The sequence below is a fragment of the Molothrus aeneus genome, unplaced genomic scaffold, assembly GCF_037042795.1.
Source record: "Molothrus aeneus isolate 106 unplaced genomic scaffold, BPBGC_Maene_1.0 scaffold_70, whole genome shotgun sequence".
NCBI lineage: Eukaryota > Metazoa > Chordata > Aves > Passeriformes > Icteridae > Molothrus > Molothrus aeneus.
In genome coordinates this window covers 365,599-385,450 of record NW_027099222.1, presented here as the reverse complement: position 1 = coordinate 385,450, position 19,852 = coordinate 365,599, and the positions used below count along the sequence as shown (strand labels likewise).

Sequence of the window (19,852 nt, the reverse complement as noted above, 5' to 3'; positions counted from 1 at the left end):
TAACCCCCCGTGCTCCCAGTATTCCCAGTGATTCCATTAATCCCCAGTAATTCCCAGCACATCTCCCAGTGCTCCCAGTGACTCCCAGGGGGAGCACTGGGGGTTACTGGGATCATGGGGGATTACTGGGACTTACTGGGATCACTGGAGGTTACTGGGGGTTACTGGGAGCACTGGGAGATACTGGGAGATACTGGGAGCACTGAGGGTTACTGGGATCATGGGGGATTACTGGGACTTACTGGAAATTACTGGGAGTTACTGGAATCACTGGGGGTTACTGGGAGCACTGGGAGTTACTGGGAGATATTGGAAGTTACTGGGAGATACTGGGAGCACTGAGGGTTACTGGGAGCACTGGGGGTTACTGGGAGCACTGGGAGTTACTGGGGCAGCACATGGGGTGCTCCAATGGGGAAAGTTTAGAGCAGAGAACTTTCTGGAACAGACGCTGTAATTTACCACCAGCCCCCCTCCCCTCCATGGGATCTCAGCTCCGTCATCTCCGCCCTCTCCCCCCGCATCTCCCCCTTTTCTGTTTATTAAAAAGGCCTCTCCGAGTGTCTTTAAAAGAGCTTTTTTGAGGCAAAATACAACAGTCCCAACAATCCCTGTTAGGATGGTGACCCACAGCAGCCCCCTTGAGACAGAGGGGGCCCACTCAGAAACTCCCCATCGGTTGAACAGCCCGTCCAGCCACTCTGCAGCCGCCTTCTCCTCAGCCTTAACGCAGTTCACGTGATTTAACAGCCCCGTTATGTTCGCCTGTATCGCGCTGCTGTGCCACAACAGGCCGAAGCAGCAGAGTCCTTCAAAGTCCTCGCATCCACGGCCGCGGGAGAGCAGCAGAAAATTCGATTGCTGCCCTATCTTGAAACGTGGCGAGCCCGGCGGCCTCTTCGTCCACGAACGTCGCCTTGGCCTGCTCACCGAGCCAACAGCCCGGCTGAGAAATCTCCCCGAGGGCCTTCGCGGCGGCGACCCCGGCGTGGAAAAATGGAAACCGCGACCCTCTCGGGTCGTTCCCCAAGTGTGAATTTGGCCGTCACAATCTGGACCGAATTCTTCCAAGATCTCTTCTGGCGGGATAATTTGGTGTTCTGCTTGCAATTCTGCAATTGGGAGGTATTTGGGGTGAGGGTACTCAGCTGGCCCAGGCTGCAGGGACCCTCTTTTATCGTCTGGTGAGGCATCTTTGCTTGGAGGTCTCATCTGCCGATTTGGTCTCGCTGCGTGCACAAAATTAATGCAGCGCTTTGCTCTGGATGGGCCCAACGGGTCCGGCTCGTGGGGCTCTGGTGAGGCACGTGAAGAATCCTTGTCCATCCATGCCAGGAGTCCACAGTGTTTGGTTTCTCACCCATGAGAAACCCATCTCATCTTTCTCATCTTTTTCTGTCAGGGGACTCCCACCAGGCACGGAGGTAACGGCTTGTCCGCGCTTCCCGTGGCCGTACCGAAGTTGTCCTGCTGGAGGGACCTGGCCAAGGTGACCCAGGTGTTCTGTTTGGGCTGGAGATCACCTGGATGGAAGCGAGGGTGGCTGCAAGGCTGGGAATGCCCCGAGTGTGGCGTCGAGAAGCACGTTCCTCTCTCCCTCGGTCGTTCCTCTCTCCCTCGGTCGTTCCTCTCTCCCTCGGGGCGCACCAGCGCACCCGATCCCTTCTCGGGGATTAGAACCAGTCTCCTTTTTCGTGGCCCCCTTGCAAAGACACCTGGATGGAGGCGAGGGTGGCTGCAAGGCTGGGAATGCCCCGAGTGTGGCGTCGAGAAGCACGTTCCTCTCTCCCTCGGTCGTTCCTCTCTCCCTCGGTCGTTCCTCTCTCCCTTGTCTGCACCAGCGCACCCGATCCCTTCTCGGAGATTAGAACCAGTCTCCTTTTTCGTGGCCCCCTTGCAAAGACACCAGCCTTGTGAACCACCTCTAAACCCCAGGCTATGCTGAGCTCATAGTGGAATTCCTCGATGCCTCGATTGACTCGCGCGTGCCCGGCAGGTGTAAAGCCCCGCCAGGAGCACGGAGCGCAGGAGGTGCCTCATGCATGAAAAAAAACCCCACGGGATTTCCAAATTGCCTTTCACGTGAAAAACACGTGAGCTCAAAGGTACCTTTTACATGGAACCACGCGACCTCCTTGAAAAACACGCGACCTCCTTGAAAAACACGCGACCTCAGCTCGGACGTGGGGCGAGCGCGTTAACTTTCAGAAACGCCGCTTACAAAAGACGCGCAACTTCGCCGTGCCCTGCAACCTCAACCCGTCTCCAACTTTCGCGAGCTTCCGATTGTTGAAAAGGTTTCCTAATCAAAACAAGGAGCCTAAACAATCCCAACCTATCCTAAACCTTGAATGGGTAAAGGGGGCCATGGAGCTGCGCCGCGGAACGCGAGTGGTCAGCGGGGCCACTTTTGGCAAACAAGACAAAACCGGCGCTGCGGGATGAACCCAACGCCGAGCCAAGGCACCCGATGCCGACGCTCATCAGACCCCAAAAGGATTCGGGATCTGGGGGCCAAAACACTCTCAACCATAACTCAAACTTCCTCTGTTTTCTCTTTGCCTGTTCCCCTGTTCTCACGGGAAATGGTCTCTTCCCGTTCGACATCAACCCGTACTCAAACTCTCTCTGCTACCTCCCCCTTCTCCGTGGGTTGAAGGAGGAGAAGGAAGGAGGAAAGGAGGAGAAGGAGAAGCAGCAGAAGCGCCACAAGGCGGAAGAAGGGAAGGAGGATGGCAAAGAATGGGGGAGGGAGAGAGGGGCAGAACCCGAGGCGCGTAACGTCGGCAGCCGGGAGGAGGCAACGACTTCTTGCTAATAACAGAACTTTGGGAAGGGCGGGAGGACATTTCTGTGCGAAACGTTTGTCTGCTCCATCGAGGGGGTGGATCTGCGTGTGTGATGAGCACCCTTGCAACCAGGTTTGAGTTATGTCCCCTTCCTCCTTCTCCTTTTCCATGGGAAGGGCGGATTCCGGGGCAGGAGGGGCGACGCGGTGGGTTTGTCTCTTGGCAGGTAAATCTTCCTGTGCCTGCCACCATTGCAAGGTGTAAAGGTGAATCTTCCTGTGCCTGCCATCATCGGAAGGTGAAAAGGTGAATCTTCCTGTGCCTGCCATCACTGAAAGGTGTAAAGGTGAATCTTCCTGTGCCTGCCATCATTGCAAGGTGTAAAGGTGAATCTTCCTGTGCTGCCATCATCAGAAGGTGTAAAGGTGAATCTTCCTGTGCCTGCCACCATTGAAAGGTGTAAAGGTGAATCTTCCTGTGCCTGCCATCATTGAAAGGTGTAAAGGTGAATCTTCCTGTGCCTGCCATCATTGAAAGGTGTAAAGGTGAATCTTCCTGTGCCTGCCACCATTGAAAGGTGTAAAGGTGAATCTTCCTGTGCCTGCCATCATTGAAAGGTGTAAAGGTGAATCTTCCTGCGCCTGCCATCATCGGAAGGTGTAAAGGTGAATCTTCCTGTGCCTGCCACCACTGAAAGGTGTAAAGGTGAATCTTCCTGTGTCTGCCATCATCAGAAGGTGTAAAGGTGAATCTTCCTGTGCCTGCCATCATCGGAAGGTGCAAGTTCTTCTCTTTGTAGGAGACGGTGGCTGACGTGTTAGGTCTTTCCCTGGATGGTTTCTGTGTGAAATAAACACCACAATTAGACTCATCAGGGTCCTGTCCTGGAAGCACACACATCTGTGCAGAAGGAGCGTGCCTGCGCTAAGTGTGCGGCGGTGGGGTACAGGAAACGGTCACAGTTGTTTCATTGGAAGGGTGAACGGTCACAACCTCTGGGATCACAGTAATTCCAAAAGGAGCGTGTTTGTTGTCCCCAACAATCAGCACCTCCATGGTCCTGTCGTGGGAGGGAGGCTCCAAGAAGCCAGCTGGAACCCTGGCAAAGCCCTCATCCTCTACCACGACTGTGACTGAGCTGTGGAGGACTCTGCAAAGGCTCGAGTCTACCTGCCCTGTCCGACTGAAGGACCTGAAACCTCCCTCGGGGCTCTGAGCCTCAGAAATGACCCATCTGGGAATTGGTTTTTGCTGCCCACCTGGAACCGCTGAGGCCTCGACTTGGTGTAATCGTGTGGGGCCGAGAACCATTTCCCAGAAAAAACCATTTCCCAGAAAAAAACATTTTCCAGAAAAAACCATTTCCCAGAAAAAACCATTTCCCAGAAAAAAACATTTTCCTCCAGCTGAGGAGGCTGCTGGAGCCACGGTGGAATCAATGCACCCATCGGACAGGGGGTAGGCACAGTTGGCATAATTAGGGCTATAGTGCTTGCAATTAAAATATTGAATATTATTTCAAGTCACCATTGCCTCCCCCGACACCCTTGCTTACCGCAGCCGCAATTGGCTGTTCCAGTGAGGTGGCTCTGGTGCAGGCGGTGACCATTTGGGCGATAGGAGGCTCAGGGTCCTGTGGAAGAGCTCTGAGGATCTTCTTGGTGGCTCAGTTGAGGTTACTCATGACCATTTTTTGGAGCAGCTCGCCCCTGGCTTCCACGTTGTCGTTCTGTCTTTCGATGGCTTCTCGGAGGCGCTCCACGAACTTGATGAAGGGCTCGTCGACTCCCTGGTGGGTGGCTGAGAAGCTTTGCAAGGCGGTGGCATCGTCTGGGATAGTTAAAAGTGCAGTTTTAGCAGCTAGTTTAATTTCATTAATTACATCAATTACTGAAATTAATTTCATTAATTTCATCAATTACATCAGGCAAAATGGCCTGACCTTCAGGCCTAATAAAATCTCCTTCACCCGCAAATGCATCCATAGCACCATCACCTAATCCTTGCATTTGATGTTTCTCAATCAGGGCCTGCCTTTAACAGTTTTTTCCAATTGGCTTTGCAGAAAAGAAACTCAGTGGGGGTCAACAGGGCTGTCATAATGTACTTTAAGTCATGGGCTACTGGAATATGTCCAGTAAATGTCAGTTCTAGTAAATTTTTAAAATGGGGTGAACCTCTCCCACAGTCTTTCGCTGCTTTCCGCAGCTCTTGGATCTCTGCGTGTGGAATTTGCTCCCACCTCGCGTTCCCATTCGGATTAAGAATGACTGGAGCAGCCACCCGCTCCAGGCCCTCTGCCAGCTCAAGATTCCCGTCCCTGATTACCTCCTCCCGGATCTTTGCCCAGCTGCTCCCTGGCCTGGTGTTGTGGCCGGGGGTGCAGCCAAATCTCCGCCCCTGAGGAGGTGACCGGACACGCTAAACCGCAGGGTTTCCGGCAAGCCAAGATGGCGGCCTTCCGGTTTAAACCACGCCCACTTCCGGTCATATTGCCATGGGAACCGGGACAAACTACAGAGGGCGCGGCTTTAAACTGACGCTACGCCCCTGGGCGGGGCCTTTCGCGGGAGCACCGCCCCCAGGAAGACCCAGACCGGAGAGGGGCGGGCCCGACGCAGGGGGAGTGGCCGGAGGAGGGAAATGGCGGCGCCCTGCGCTACCACGAGGCCGCCGCCATCTTGTGCAGGCGCGTGGCCGCCGCCATTTTGTAAACAAGAACCCCCGAACTACAAACAGAGATTTTTAGGATGGGGGTTACGGGTAAATTCCAGTCTGGGGTGGCCAGTCCCAGGCGGGGAGAGGCGCTGGTGGATGCAGGAGACGGCAGCGGGACAGGGCGTGTGTCCCGCATCCTCCACGGGTGCAGAAGGTTTAAAAAAGCGGGGGGAGGACACGGGGAAGGAGGACCGGGATCCTGGGCTTTTTCTATTTTTTTATCAACTTAAAAATCGAATCAAACAAAGCAGTGAATTTTCCAAACCTAAAACTCCCCTTAACTTGCTCTAAATAAATGCATTTCACCACTTTTTCCCATAACGAAACGGACAAAACATCTTCCCGAGAAATCTCGGGAAAACGCTCGAACACAAACCGAACGAACACCTTAACATCCCTTTTTAAAAACACATTTTTTTTTCCCGAAACAAGGCGACTTCGAATTTGGAGATAAAACTCCCTCTGAGCGCGGGATAGGCGACATCCCATCGCTAAAAACACATTGACGAGGCAAATAAAATAAAATAAAAGCAGATTCGTTCGGGTGGGGGGGTGCGTGCTGCGATGAGCACTGCATTCTACTTACCGAAGTTCTCTCAAAGTCCCGGACGGACAGACAGACAGACAGACAGACAGACGCCTCACAGTGGCTTGGCTGCGTTCCTGCCGCTCCTTGTCAGCTTCGCAGCGGCTCCCCCGGGGCCGGGTTTGTCCCGGAGCCACAAGAATTCGGAGCAGGGCAAAGAAACCGAGCCCCGAAAGCGGGCGGGACCCGGGTTTAAGAAGGGGAACGGAGGGGCGGGCACAGCGGGGCTCTCCAGCCATTGGGACGGGGGAACCGGGGTGCGGGGGAGGCGTTTTGTGGGGTGCTCCAATGGGGAAGTTTAGAGCCGAGAACTTTCTGGAACAGATGTTGTAGTTTACCACCTCCCCCCCCTCTCCCATGGGATCTTAGCTTCGTAATTTTTGCCCCCTTCCCACCACAGGGAGGTACTGGGGGAAACTGGGAGCACTGGGAGTTACTGGGAGCACTGGGAGTTACTGGGAGCTCTGTGGGGAGGGGACACCCCTGTCCCCCCACCCATGGGGACACCGTGACCCTGCTGTGACTCTGTCCCCTCTGTGTCCCCTTCGTGTCCCCTCCGTGTCCCCTCAGCGTTCGAGTGTCCCGTGTGCCACCAGCAGTGTCCCCTGGGTGACATCATGGAGAACCTGTTCCTGCAGCCCAGCCCCAGCGGGCAGGTAGGGCTTAATTAACACTAATTCATGCTAATTAACGCTAATTAATGCTAATTAACACTAATTGGGGCCAAAGGGATGTGTCCCCCCTGGCATGTCCCTTGTCCCCAGAGCTGCACCAGCTGCGAGGACAACGCCAGCGCCACCAGCTTCTGTCTGGAGTGCTCGGAGCCGCTGTGCGCCACCTGCGTGGGGGCTCACCTGAGGGTCAGGTACACCCGGGAGCACCGCGTGCAGCCCCTGGGTGAGTGATGTCACCTCATTGAGGGTGATGATCTGATGGGACCCCTGGAATGTTCTGGAACTGAGCTGGACACAGGGATTGGACAGATGGACCATGGAGATGATTGGATGGATCGACCATGAGTGGCCATGGAGATGATTGGACAGATAGATGGACCATGAGAGACCATGGAGATGCTTGGAGGGATGGACCATGAGAGGCTATGGAGATGATTGGACAGATAGATGGACCATGAGAGGCTATGGAGATGCTTGGAGGGATGGACCATGAGAGGCTATGGAGATGATTGGACAGATAGATGGACCATGAGAGGCTATGGAGATGATTGGACGGATGGAGCATGAGAGGCCATGGAGATGATTGGATGGATGGACCATGAGGGTGATGATGTCATTGACCTGGTGGGACCCCTGGAATGTTCTTGAACAGGGGTTGGACAGGTGGACCATGAGTGGCCATGGAGATGATTGGACGGATGGACCATGAGAGGCCATGGAGATGATTGGACGGATGGACCACGCCGTGATTGGTCATGGAGATGATTGGATGAATGGACCATGAGAGGCCATGGAGATGATTGGACGGATGGAGCATGAGAGGCCATGGAGATGATTGGATGAATGGACCATGAGTGGCCATGGAGATGATTGGATGAATGGACCATGAGTGGCCATGGAGATGATTGGATGAATGGACCATGAGAGGCCATGGAGATGATTGGACGGATGGAGCATGAGAGGCCATGGAGATGATTGGATGGATGGACCATGAGAGGCCATGGAGATGATTGGACGGATGGGCCATGAGAGGCCATGGAGACAATTGGATGGATGGACCATGAGTGGTCATGGAGATGATTGGACAGATAGATGGACCATGAGAGGCCATGGAGATGATTGGACGGATGGACCATGAGAGGCCATGGAGATGATTGGATGAATGGACCATGAGTGGCCATGGAGATGATTGGATGAATGGACCATGAGAGGCCATGGAGATGATTGGACGGATGGAGCATGAGAGGCCATGGAGATGATTGGATGAATGGACCATGAATGGCCATGGAGATGATTGGATGAATGGACCACGCTGTGATTGGCCATAGAGATGATTGGACGGATGGACCATGAGAGGCCATGGAGATGCCCGGAGGGCTGGATGGAGTTGAGGTGTCGCACCTGGAGAAGGATCCAGGGACACCTGAGAGTGACCCAGGAGCTGGGGATGGACCTGGGACTGGCCTCCCTCCTGTCCCCCCGATGGTGACAATGACCCCAGGGGGTTTAGGGACACTTTTGGTGCTGTTTTTGCTGGTTTTTACATTAAAATTGATGTCACCTGTGCTGTGTCACCTGCTCAGCTCTGTCCCAGTATCTCCCAGTGAATCCAGTAACTCCCAGTAACATCCAGCAACCCCCAGTGCTCCCAGTATTCCCAGTGATTCCATTAATCCCCAGTAATTCCCAGTATCTCCCAGCGATCCAAGTGACTCCCAGTGCTCTCAGTAACCTCCAGTGATCCCAGTAATTTCCAGTAACTCCCAGTAATCCCCATTAATCTCCAGTAACTCCCAGTAATTTCCATTAATACCCAGTAACCCCCAGTGATCCCAGTAATCCCCCATGATCACAGTGACTCTTAATGATCCCCAGTAACTCCCAGTGATCCCAGTAATTCCCAGTTCGCCCAGTAATTTCCAGTAAGTTCCAGTAATTCCCTGTGATCCCAGTATCTCCCAGTGCTCCCAGTAACCCCCAGTAATCACCGGTAACTCCCAGTAACTCCCATCAATCCCATTTACCCCCAGTGCTCCCAGTAATTCCCAGTGATCCAAGTAACCCCAGTAACTCCCAGTAATTCCCAGTAACTCCCAGTAACCCCCAGTGCTCCCAGTAAATCCCATTAACTCCCAGTAACCCCCAGTAACCCCCAGTAACCCCCAGTAACTCCCAGTGCTCCCAGTAACTCCCAGTAATTCCCAGTAACCCCGTGCCTCCCTAGTGCTCCGAGCTCGCAGTGATCCCAGTAATTCCCAGTAACCCCCAGTACCTCCCAGTATTCCCAGTCCCTCCCCAGTTCTGCTCCCCATTGGATTGTCCAGCTGTCCATCACATCAACGGCCCCGCCTCCTCGCAGCGCGCCGATGCCGATTGGCCGCTCCGTCCAAGAAGTCCCCGCCTTCCCCAGGGCGCTCCGGCCGCTGATTGGCTCAGCTCCGCCCGCTCTGCGCGCTGATTGGCCCGTTCGCCTTCACGTGCCGGAGGTCTCTTCCCGCCCTTTCCTTCCCGCCTTCTCCTCTCTCATTGCTCCCGCCCGCTGTCAATCCCTGCTAATCCCCGCCCTTCCGCCCTTCTATTGGCTAGTTACAGCGTCAATCAGTCAGCGCGGGCAGTGATTGGTCGCGGGGCGGCTCGGGGGCGGGAGCAGGAGGCCGTGCCCAGCGTGAGGGGGACGCGGCCACCATGGCGGCGCCTCAGGTGGCGGCAGCGCTCGGGAGCGGCCCCGGGGCCACCGGAGCGGAGCTGCCCGAGCCGCTGGGGCTGCTGGAGCTCTGCGGGGCCTGCAGAAAACGCCTGAGCCCGCAGCGGGAACCGCGGCTGCTGCCCTGCCTGCATTCCGTGTGCCGGGGCTGCATCGGGAGCGAGCATGGAGACAAGAACGGTGAGGGGAGATGGGGTTAATGGGAACACTGGGGGATACTGGGGGATACTGGGAGCACTGGGAGCCGCGGCTGCTGCCGTGCCTGCACTCCGTGTGCCGGGGCTGCATCGGGAGCGAGCATGGGAACGGTGAGGGGAGATGGGGGACTGGGGATACTGGGAGCACTGGGGATTACTGGGAACAGTGGGAGCCACTGGGAGATAATGGGGGTTACTGGGATTACTGGGAGCACTGGGAGATACTGGGGGATACTGGGAGTTACTGGGAGCACTGGGAGATACTGGGAGCACTGGGGGATGCTGGGAGTTATTGGGATTGCTGGAGTTTACTGGAGATTACTGGGAAGCGCTGGGGTTTACTGGGAGCACTGGGTGTTACTGGGGATCCTGGCAACACTGGGAGATACTGGGGGTTGCTGGGAGCACTGGAGGTTACTGGGAGATACTGGGAGCACTGGGAGCCACACCTGGATCCCACCTAAGGGATGGGAATGGTGGGAGGGACTGGGGATACTGGGAGATACTGGGAGGTACGGGGAGATAGTGGGGGATACTGGGAGGCACTGGGGGTCACTGGGGGATACTGGGAGCTCTGTGGGGAGGGGACACCGACCCCTGTGTGGCACTGTCCCCTCCTTGGGGACACTGTGACCCTGCTGTGACTCTGTCCCCTCCGTGTCCCCTCAGCGTTCGAGTGTCCCGTGTGCCACCAGCAGTGTCCCCTGGGTGACATCATGGAGAACCTGTTCCTGCAGCCCAGCCCCAGCGGGCAGGTAGGGCTTAATTAACGCTAATTAATGCTAATTAACCCTAATTAACTGATGGGGTCTGAGGGACTTGTCCCTTGTCCCCAGAGCTGCACCAGCTGCGAGGACAACGCCAGCGCCACCAGCTTCTGTCTGGAGTGCTCGGAGCCGCTGTGCGCCACCTGCGTGGGGGCTCACCTGAGGGTCAGGTACACCCGGGAGCACCGCGTGCAGCCCCTGGGTGAGTGATGTCACCCATTGTCACCTCACTGTCACCTCCCTGTGTCACCCGTGTCACCTCCTGTAACCCAATCCCCCATTCCCATTCCCCCATTGCCACGTTCCTGTTCCCAGTTTCCCCCATTCCCAATTTTCCCTATTGCTGTTCCCATTCCCAATTTCCCCCATTCCCCCGTTCCCACGTTCCCATTCCCATTCCTACCCCGTTCCCATTCCCCCATTACTGCATTCCCATGTTCCCATTCCAATTCCCATTTTCCCATTCCAAATTTCCCCCATTCCCCCATTCCCATTCCCATTTCTATTCCCATTCAAATTTTCCTATTCCCATTTCCATTCCCATTCCCCCATTCCCAGTTTCCTCCATTCCAAGTCCCATTTCCCATTCCCATTCCCCTGTTCCCATTCCCCCATTCTCATTCCCCCATTCCCTTACCCCCCTTCCCCCATTCCCATGTTCCCATTCCCAGTTTCCCCCATTTCCCCATTCCTGTTCCCATTCCCATTAATGTTCCCATTCCCCCATTCCCATTCCCCCATTCCAATTCCCATTTTCCCAATCCAGTTCCCCCATTCCCATGTTCATGTTCCCATTCCCATTCTCCCATTCCATGTTCCCAGTTTCCCCCATTCCCATTCCCCCATTTCCCCATTCCCCATCCCCATTCCCATTCCCCCATTCCCATTCCATGTTCCCAGTTCCCCTCATTCCCATTCCCAATTTCCCCCATTTCAATTCCCATTTTCCCAATCCCATTCCCCCATTCCCATTCCCCCTTCCCATTCCCCATTCCCATTCCCCCATTCCCCCATTCCCATTCCCATTCCCCATTCCCATTCCCCATTCCCCCATTCCCCCATTCCCCCATTCCCATTCCCCCATTCCCATTCCCCCATTCCCATTCCCCCATTCCCCCATTCCCATTCCTGTTCCCCCATTCCCCCAATCCCATTTCCCCATTCCCCCAATCCCATTTCCCCATTCCCCCATTCCCATTCTTGTTCCCATTCCCCCATTCCCAATGGGAATGGGGAAAATTGGGAAATTGGAAATGGGGGAATGGGAAGATGGGATGGGAATGGGAAAAGAGAGGAATGGGAATGGGGAATGGGAATGGGAATGGGGGAATGGGGGAAGGGGAAAGGGGGAATGGGGGAATGGGGGAATGGGAACAGGAATGGGGAATGGGGAATGGGGGAACAGGAATGGGAATGGGGAATGGGAATGGGGGAATGGGAATGGGGGAATGGGGGAACAGGAATGGGAATGGGGGAACAGGAATGGGAATGGGGGAACAGGAATGGGAATGGGGGAATGGGGGAATGGGGGAATGGGGGAATGGGGGAATGGGAATGGGGGAATGCAAATGGGGAATGGGGGAATGCAAATGGGGGAATGGGAATGGGGGAATGGTAATGGGAATGGGGGAATGGGAATGGGGAATGGCAATGGGAATACCCTTGGTCCTATCCCGAGGTTTCCCCATTCCCCCATTCCTGTTGCCGTTTTTGTTTCCATTCCAATTTCCCCATTCCCGGTTTCTCCCGTTCCAATTCTGCCGTTCTCTCTCTCCCCAGGCTCTCCGTCCCTTCCCGATCCCATTGATCCCATTGCTCCCATTGATCCCATTGATCCCATTGCTCCCATTGATCCCATTGCTCCCATCGATCCCACCGATCCCATCGATCCCACCGATCCCATTAATCCCACAGATCCCATCAATCCCATTGATCCCACAGATCCCATCGATCCCATTGCTCCCTTTAATCCCACAGATCCCACAGATCCCATCGATCCCATCAATCCCATCGATCCCACTGATCCCACAGATCCCATCAATCCCGTGGATCCCGTGGATCCCGTTGATCCCATCGATCCCATTAATCCCACAGATCCCATTAACTCCACAGATCCCATCGATCCCATTGATCTCATGGATCCCGTTGATCCCATGGATCCTGTCGATCCCGTTGATCCTGTTGATCCCATCGATCCCATTAATCCCACAGATCCCATCAATCCCGTCGATCCCGTGGATCCCGTCGATCCCATCGATCCCATCGATCCCATTGATCCCACAGATCCCATCAATCCCGTCGATCCCGTGGATCCCGTGGATCCTGTTGATCCCATTGATCCCACAGATCCCATTGATCCCACAGATCCCATTGATCCCATTGATCCCATCGATCCCATCGATCCCATTAATCCCATCGATCCTACAGATCCCATCAATCCCGTTGATCCCGTCGATCCCGTGGATCCCGTGGATCCCGTCAATCCCATCAATCCCACCGATCCCATTAATCCCACAGATCCCATCAATCCCGTTGATCCCATCGATCCCATTAATCCCACAGATCCCATTAATCCCACAGATCCCGTCAATCCCGTGGATCCCGTCGATCCCGTGGATCCCGTGGCTCCCGTTCCGGCGCCGTTCCCGTCGCGCTGCCGCTCGCACCCCCGGGAGCCGCTGTCGCTGTTCTGCAGCGCCTGCGAGAGCCTGACCTGCGGGGAGTGCCACCGGCGGGAGCACCGGCTGCACCCGTGAGTCTAATTAACGCTAATTACCGCTAATTAATCAATTACTGTAACCCTTGCTGTCCTTACTGCTGCCATTGACCCCAGCCGTGACTGTTAATTACTGTAATTACTGTAACGGGAGTGCCACCGGCGGGAGCACCGGCTGCACCCGTGAGTCTAATTAACGCTAATTACCGCTAATTAATCAATTACTGTAACCCGTGCTGTCATTACTGCTGCCATTGACCCCAGCCGTGACTGTTAATTACTGTAATTACTGTAACGGGAGTGCCACCGGCGGGAGCACCGGCTGCACCCGTGAGTCTAATTAACGCTAATTACCGCTAATTAATCAATTACTGTAACCCTTGCTGTCCTTACTGCTGCCATTGACCCCAGCCGTGACTGTTAATTACTGTAATTACTGTAACGGGAGTGCCACCGGCGGGAGCACCGGCTGCACCCGTGAGTCTAATTAACGCTAATTACCGCTAATTAATCAATTACTGTCATTACTGTAACCCTTACTGTCCTTACTGCTGCCAGTGACCCCACCCGTGACTGTTAATTACTGTAATTACTGTAATGGGAGTGCCACCGGGCGGGAGCACCGGCTGCACCCGTGAGTCTAATTAACGCTAATTACCGCTAATTCATTAATTACTGTCATTACTGCAACCCTTGCTGTCATTACTGCTGCCATTGACCCCACCCGTGACTGTTAATTACTGTAATTACTGTAACGGGAGTGCCACCGGCGGGAGCACCGGCTGCACCCGTGAGTCTAATTAACGCTAATTACCGCTAATTAATCAATTACTGTCATTACTGCTGCCATTGACCCCACCCATGACTGTTAATTACTGTAATTGCTGTCATTACTGTAATGGGACTGCACCCGTGAGTCTAATTCGCGTTAATTACTGCTAATTAATTAATTACTGTAACCCTTACTGTCATTACTGCTGCCATTGAACCCACCCGTGACTGTTAATTACTGTCATTACTGTAATGGGAGTGCCACCCCGACTGCACCTGTGAGTCTAATTAACGTTAATTACTGCTAATTAATTAATTACTGTAACCCTTACTGTCATTACTATAACCATTGACCCCAGCCATGGGTGTTAATTACTGTCATTACTGTAATGGGAGTGCCGCACGGACTGCACCTGTGAGTCTAATTAACGTTAATTACTGCTAATTAATCAATTACTGTCATTACTGTAACCCTTGCTGTCATTACTGCTGCCATTGACCCCACCCGTGACTGTTAATTACTGTAATTGCTGTCATTACTGTAATGGGACTGCACCCGTGAGTCTAATTAACGCTAATTAGTGCTAATTAATTAATTACTGTCATTACTGCTGCCATTGACCCGCACCCGTGAGCGTTAATTACTGTAATTACTGTCATTAATGTAATCCTGGAGGGAACACCACAGCACCCCTGAGTGTAATTAGCGTTAATTAGTGCTAATTAATTAATTAATTACTGTCATTACTGTAACCAGCAGAGGGAGCACAGACAGCAGCCATGAATGGAATTAATTGCAATTAGTGCTAATTAATGAGGGGGGGGAGTGTAACTGCAGCCCTGAGTGCCCAGCTGAGGGTGTAATTAACACTGCCTGCTTTAATTAGGGATTAATTACTGAGTTTATTACTGAGTTAACTACTGGTGCTATCACTGGTTTAATTAGGGATTAATTACTGATTCTATCACTGCTTAAATTAGGGATTTAATTACTGATTCTATCACTGCTTTAATTAGGGATTAATTACTGATTCTATCATTGCTTTAATTAGGGATTTAATTACTGATTCTATCACTGCTTTAATTAGTGACTAATTACTGATTCTATTACTGATTTAACTACTGGTGCTATCACTGGTTTAATTAGGGATTAATTACTGGTTCTAGCATCATTGCTTTAATTAGGGATTAATAACTGATTCTATCATCATTGTTTTAATTAGGGATTTAATTACTGATTCTGTCCCTGCTTTAATTAGGGATTAATTACTGATTCTATCACTGCTTTAATTAGGGATTAATTACTGATCCCATTACTGATTTAGCTTCTGATGCTATCACTGCTTTAATTAGTTATTAATTACTGATTCTATCATCATTGCTTTAATTAGGGATTAATTACTGATTCTATCATTGTTTTAATTAGGAATTTAATTACTGATTCTATCATTGCTTTAATTAGGGATTAATTACTGATTCTATCACTGCTTTAATTAGTGATTAATTACTGATCCCGTTACTGATTTAACTACTGATTCTATCACTGGTTTAAATACTGGTTTAATTACTTAATTTATTACTGAGTTAATTACTTATTTTATGATGGATTTAATTACTGATTCTATTACTGGTTTAATTACTGATTTAATTAGAGATTTTAAAATTTATTTAATTACTGATTTAATTACTGATACCATTACTGATTTAGCTACTGATTCTATCACTGCTTTAATTAGGGATTTAATTACTGATTCTATTACTGCTTTAATTAGTGATTAATTACTGATTCCATTACTGATTTAGCTACTGATTCTGTCACTGCTTTAATTAGGGATTAATTACTGATTCTATCGTTGTTTTAATTAGGGATTTAATTACTGATTCTATCACTGCTTTAATTAGGGATTAATTACTGATTCCATTACTGAGTTAACTACTGGTGCTATCACTGCTTTAATTACTGATTTAATTACTGATTCTATCATCATTGTTTTAATTAGGGATTAATTACTGATTCTATTACTGATTTAATTACTGGTGCCATCATTGCTTTAATTAGGGATTTAATTACTGATTCTATCACTGCTTTAATTAGTGACTAATTACTGATTCTATTACTGATTTAACTACTGGTGCTATCACTGCTTTAATTAGGGATTTAATTACTTAATTTACTACTGATTTAATTACTTAATTTATTACCGATTTAATTACTTATTATGGATTTAATTACTGATTTAATTAGTGACTTAAAAATTGATTTAATTACTGATTTAATTACTGATTTCATTACTGATTTAGCTACTGATGCTGTCACTGCTTTAATTAGGGATTTAATTACTGATTCTATCATTGCTTTAATTAGGGATTAATTACTGATTCCATACTGATTTAACTACTGATGCTATCACTGATTTAATTACTGATATAATTACTTCATTTATTACTGACGTAATTACTGATTTTATTAGGGATTTAATTACTGATTCTATCACTGCTTTAATTAGTTATTAATTACTGATTCTATCACTGCTTTAATTAGTGACTAATTACTGATTCTATCATCATTGCTTTAATTAGGGATTAATTACTGATTCTATCACTGCTTTAATTGCTGATTTAATCACTGATTTTAATACCGATTTAATTACTGCTTTAATTACTGATTCTATTATTGATTCTATTACTGCTTTAATTACTGCTTTAATTACTGAGTTCATTACTGCTTTAATTACTGCTTTAATTACTGAGTCTCTCCCTGATTGTCTCAAACCTCGTTAATTGGGAAGGCCCTGAAGTGTTGGCCAAGGTGGGAATTAATTAACAAAGGGGGCGTGGCCTGACCTGGAGGGCGCTAATTAGTCACTAATCAATTAACAACGTTATTGATGGCTTAAACTAATTAATTCTTAATCAATTTTAATTGAGTTTTCTTTATGGCTTTGCTGCTTTTAATTGGGCAAAATTGCTTTGATTGCTTGGCTGAGCACATCTTTAATTAGCTGGATTACCTCCTTAATTAGCTCATTACTTCATTAATGGCATTAATGACCGAGTAAGGAAGGATTTTTATTGGGGAAGATCTGCCCTAATTAATGTAATTAATGCAATTAAGGATTAAAGGACAGAATCTCTTACCTGGGGCATCTCATTAACAAAAACCCCTTAATTTGCTGAGCTAATTAGATAATTGAGGCCTAATGAGGATTAATTAGCGCATTAATGGGTAATGAGCTGAGAAACTTCATTTTTCCTTTCTCTCCCCCTTTTCTCCCACTTTTTCCTCCCTTTTTTCCCTTTTTTCCATTTTTCCTTTTCCTCATTTTTCCTTTCCCCTTTTCCCTTTTCCCCCTTTTCATTTTTCCCCTTTTAAATTTTCTCCCTTTTTCTTTTCCCATTTTTCCTTTTCCCCTTTTTTCCTTTTCCTTTTTTTCCTATTTTTCCTTTTCCCCTTTTTCCTTTCCCCTTTTCCTTTTCCTTTTTCCTTTTCCCCTTTTTCCTTTTCCCCTTTTAAATTTTCTCCCTTTTCCTTTTCCCCTTTTCCTTTTCCTTTTTTTCCTATTTTTCCTTTTCCCCTTTTTCCTTTCCCCTTTTCCTTTTCCCCTTTTTCCTTTTCCCCTTTTAAATTTTCTCCCTTTTCCTTTTCCCCTTTTCCTTTCCCCCTTTTTCCTTTCCCCCTTTTCCTTTTTTCCCCTTTTAAATTTTCTCCCTTTTTCTTTTCCCATTTTTTCCTTTTCCCCTTTTCCCCTTTTCCCCTTTTCCTTTTTTTCCTATTTTTCCTTTTCCCCTTTTTCATTTTTCCCCTTTTAAATTTTCTCCCTTTTTCTTTTCCCATTTCCCCATTTCCCCTTTTTCCTTTCCCCTTTTTCCTTTTCCTTTTATTCTTATTTTTCCTTTCCCCCTTTTTCCTTTCCCCCTTTTTCCTTTTCCCCCTTTTCATTTTTCCCCTTTTAAATTTTCTCCCTTTTTCTTTTCCCATTTTTTTCCTTTCCCATTTTTTTCCTTTCCCATTTTTTTCCTTTCCCCTTTTTCCTTTTCCTTTTGTTCTTATTTTTCCTTTCCCCTTTTTCCTTTTCCCCTTTTTCCTTTTCCCTTTTTCTTTTCCCTTTTTCCCCTTTGTAATTTTCCCCCTTTTTCCTTTTCCCACTTTTTCTCCCTTTTTCTTTTCCCATTTTTTCTTTCCCCCTTTTCCCCTTTTCCCTTTTTCCCCTTTTCCCTTTTTCCCCTTTTAAATTTTCTCCCTTTTTCTTTTCCCCTTTTTCCTTTTTCCCTTTTTCCCTTTCCCTTTTCCTTTTTTCCTATTTTTCCTTTTCATTTTTCCCCTTTTAAATTTCCCCCCTTTTCTTTTCCCATTTTTCCTTTCCCATTTTTCCTTTCCCCTTTTTTTCCTTTTTAATTTCCTCCCCTTTTCCTCCTCCCTTTCTCTTCCTTCCCCCTTTTCCTGCTCTTTTCCCACCTCTTTCCCTTTTTCCCTTTTCCCTTCCCTTTTCCCTCATTTTCTCCTCCATTTTTGCCTAATTTTCCCCATTCATCCCCATTTCCCCCCGTGTTCCTCCCCATTTTCCCCCATTTTCGCCCCAATTTTCCCCCCAATTTTCCCCGTTTTTTTCCATTTCCCCCCATTTCCCCCATGTTTTCTCAATTTTGTCCCATTTCCCCCCATTTTTCCCCATTCCCCCCATTTCCTCCACATTTTCTCCATTTTTCCCCATTTCCCCCCATTTCCCCCCATTTTTCCCCATTTCCCCCCATTTTTCCCCATTCCCCCCATTTCCTCCACATTTTCTCCATTTTTCCCCATTTCCCCCATGTTTTCTCCATTTTCCCCATTTCCCCTCATTTCCCCCCATTTCCCCCATGTTTTCTCCATTTTTCCCCATTTCCCCCATTTTTTCCTATTTCCCCCATTTCCCCCAATTTCCCCTTTTTCCCATTTCCCCCCATTTTTCCCCATTTTCCCCATTTCCTCCACATTTTCTCCATTTCCCCCCCATTTTTCCCCATTTCCCCCCCATTTTCCCATTTCCCCCTTTTCTCCCTGTGTTTTCCCTCATTTTCCCAATTTCCCCCATTTTCTCCCCAATTTCCCCCGTGTTTTTCCTATTTCCCCCGTGTTTTTCCTATTCCCCCCATTTCCCCCTTGTTTTCTCATTTTCCCCCCTTTTCCCCCCTTTTCCCCCCTTTCCTCCACATTTTCTCAATTTTTCCCATTTCCCCCCATTTTTTCCTATTCCCCCCATTTCCTCCACATTTCCCCCCATTTTTCCCCATTTCCCCCATTTTTCCCCATTTCCCCCCATTTTTCCCCATTTCCCCCATTTCCTCCACATTTTCTCCATTTTCCCCCGTTTTTCCCCATTTCCCCCTTTTCTCCCTGGGTTTTCCCCCATTTTCCCAATTTCCCCCATTTCCTCCACATTTTCTCAATTTTCCTTCATTTTCCCCAATTTTTTTTCCCATTCCCCCCATTTTCCCCCACGTTTCCCCCATTTCCCCCTTTTCTCCCTGGGTTTTCCCTCATTTTCCCAATTGCTCCCCATTTCTTGCTTTATTTTCCCCATTTATCCCAATTTCCCCCATTTCCCTCAATTTCCCCCATTTTCACCCCAATTTCCCCCATTTCCTCTACATTTTCTCCATTTCCCCCCATTTCCCCAATGTTTCCTCCATTTTTCTCCATTTCCCCCCATTTTTTCCCATTCCCCCCATGTTTGCTCCATTTTCCCCATTTCCCCCCCATTTCCCCCCATTTTCCCATTTCCCCCTTTTCTCCCTGTGTTTTCCCTCATTTCCCCAATTTCCCCCATTTTCTCCCCAATTTCCCCCATGTTTTTCCCCATTTCCCCCATTTTTCCTATTTCCCCCCATTTCCCCCTTGTTTTCTCCATTTTTCACCATTTCCCCCATTTCCTCCACCTTTTCTCCATTTT

At 49.5% G+C, this 19,852-nt stretch overlaps 1 protein-coding gene and 1 long non-coding RNA gene across 4 annotated transcripts in view; one reads left to right on the top strand and one right to left on the bottom strand.

Annotated features, from left to right (window-relative positions):
• Positions 1–561: 561 nt before the first annotated feature.
• On the bottom strand, positions 562–6,267 carry LOC136571142 (uncharacterized). Of its 3 annotated transcripts, none has more exons than XR_010785645.1 (3): positions 6,094–6,267; positions 4,345–4,619; positions 562–3,629 (listed from the first exon to the last, which is right to left on the bottom strand). It is a non-coding gene; the product is annotated as an uncharacterized lncRNA (long non-coding RNA). The 3 variants fall into 3 exon arrangements; XR_010785647.1 differs by lacking the exon at positions 6,094–6,267 and adding an exon at positions 5,118–5,208; XR_010785646.1 differs by lacking the exon at positions 6,094–6,267 and adding an exon at positions 5,032–5,148.
• Positions 6,268–9,452: 3,185 nt separating this feature from the next.
• The window catches only part of TRIM28 (tripartite motif containing 28), a 30,619-nt gene continuing 20,219 nt past the window's right edge, over positions 9,453–19,852 (top strand). Inside the window, exons 1-4 of the mRNA XM_066571482.1 lie at positions 9,453–9,651; positions 10,338–10,423; positions 10,505–10,637; positions 13,016–13,187. Coding sequence (XP_066427579.1) covers positions 9,453–9,651; positions 10,338–10,423; positions 10,505–10,637; positions 13,016–13,187 — 590 coding nt within the window. The remainder of the gene's footprint in view (positions 9,652–10,337; positions 10,424–10,504; positions 10,638–13,015; positions 13,188–19,852) is intronic.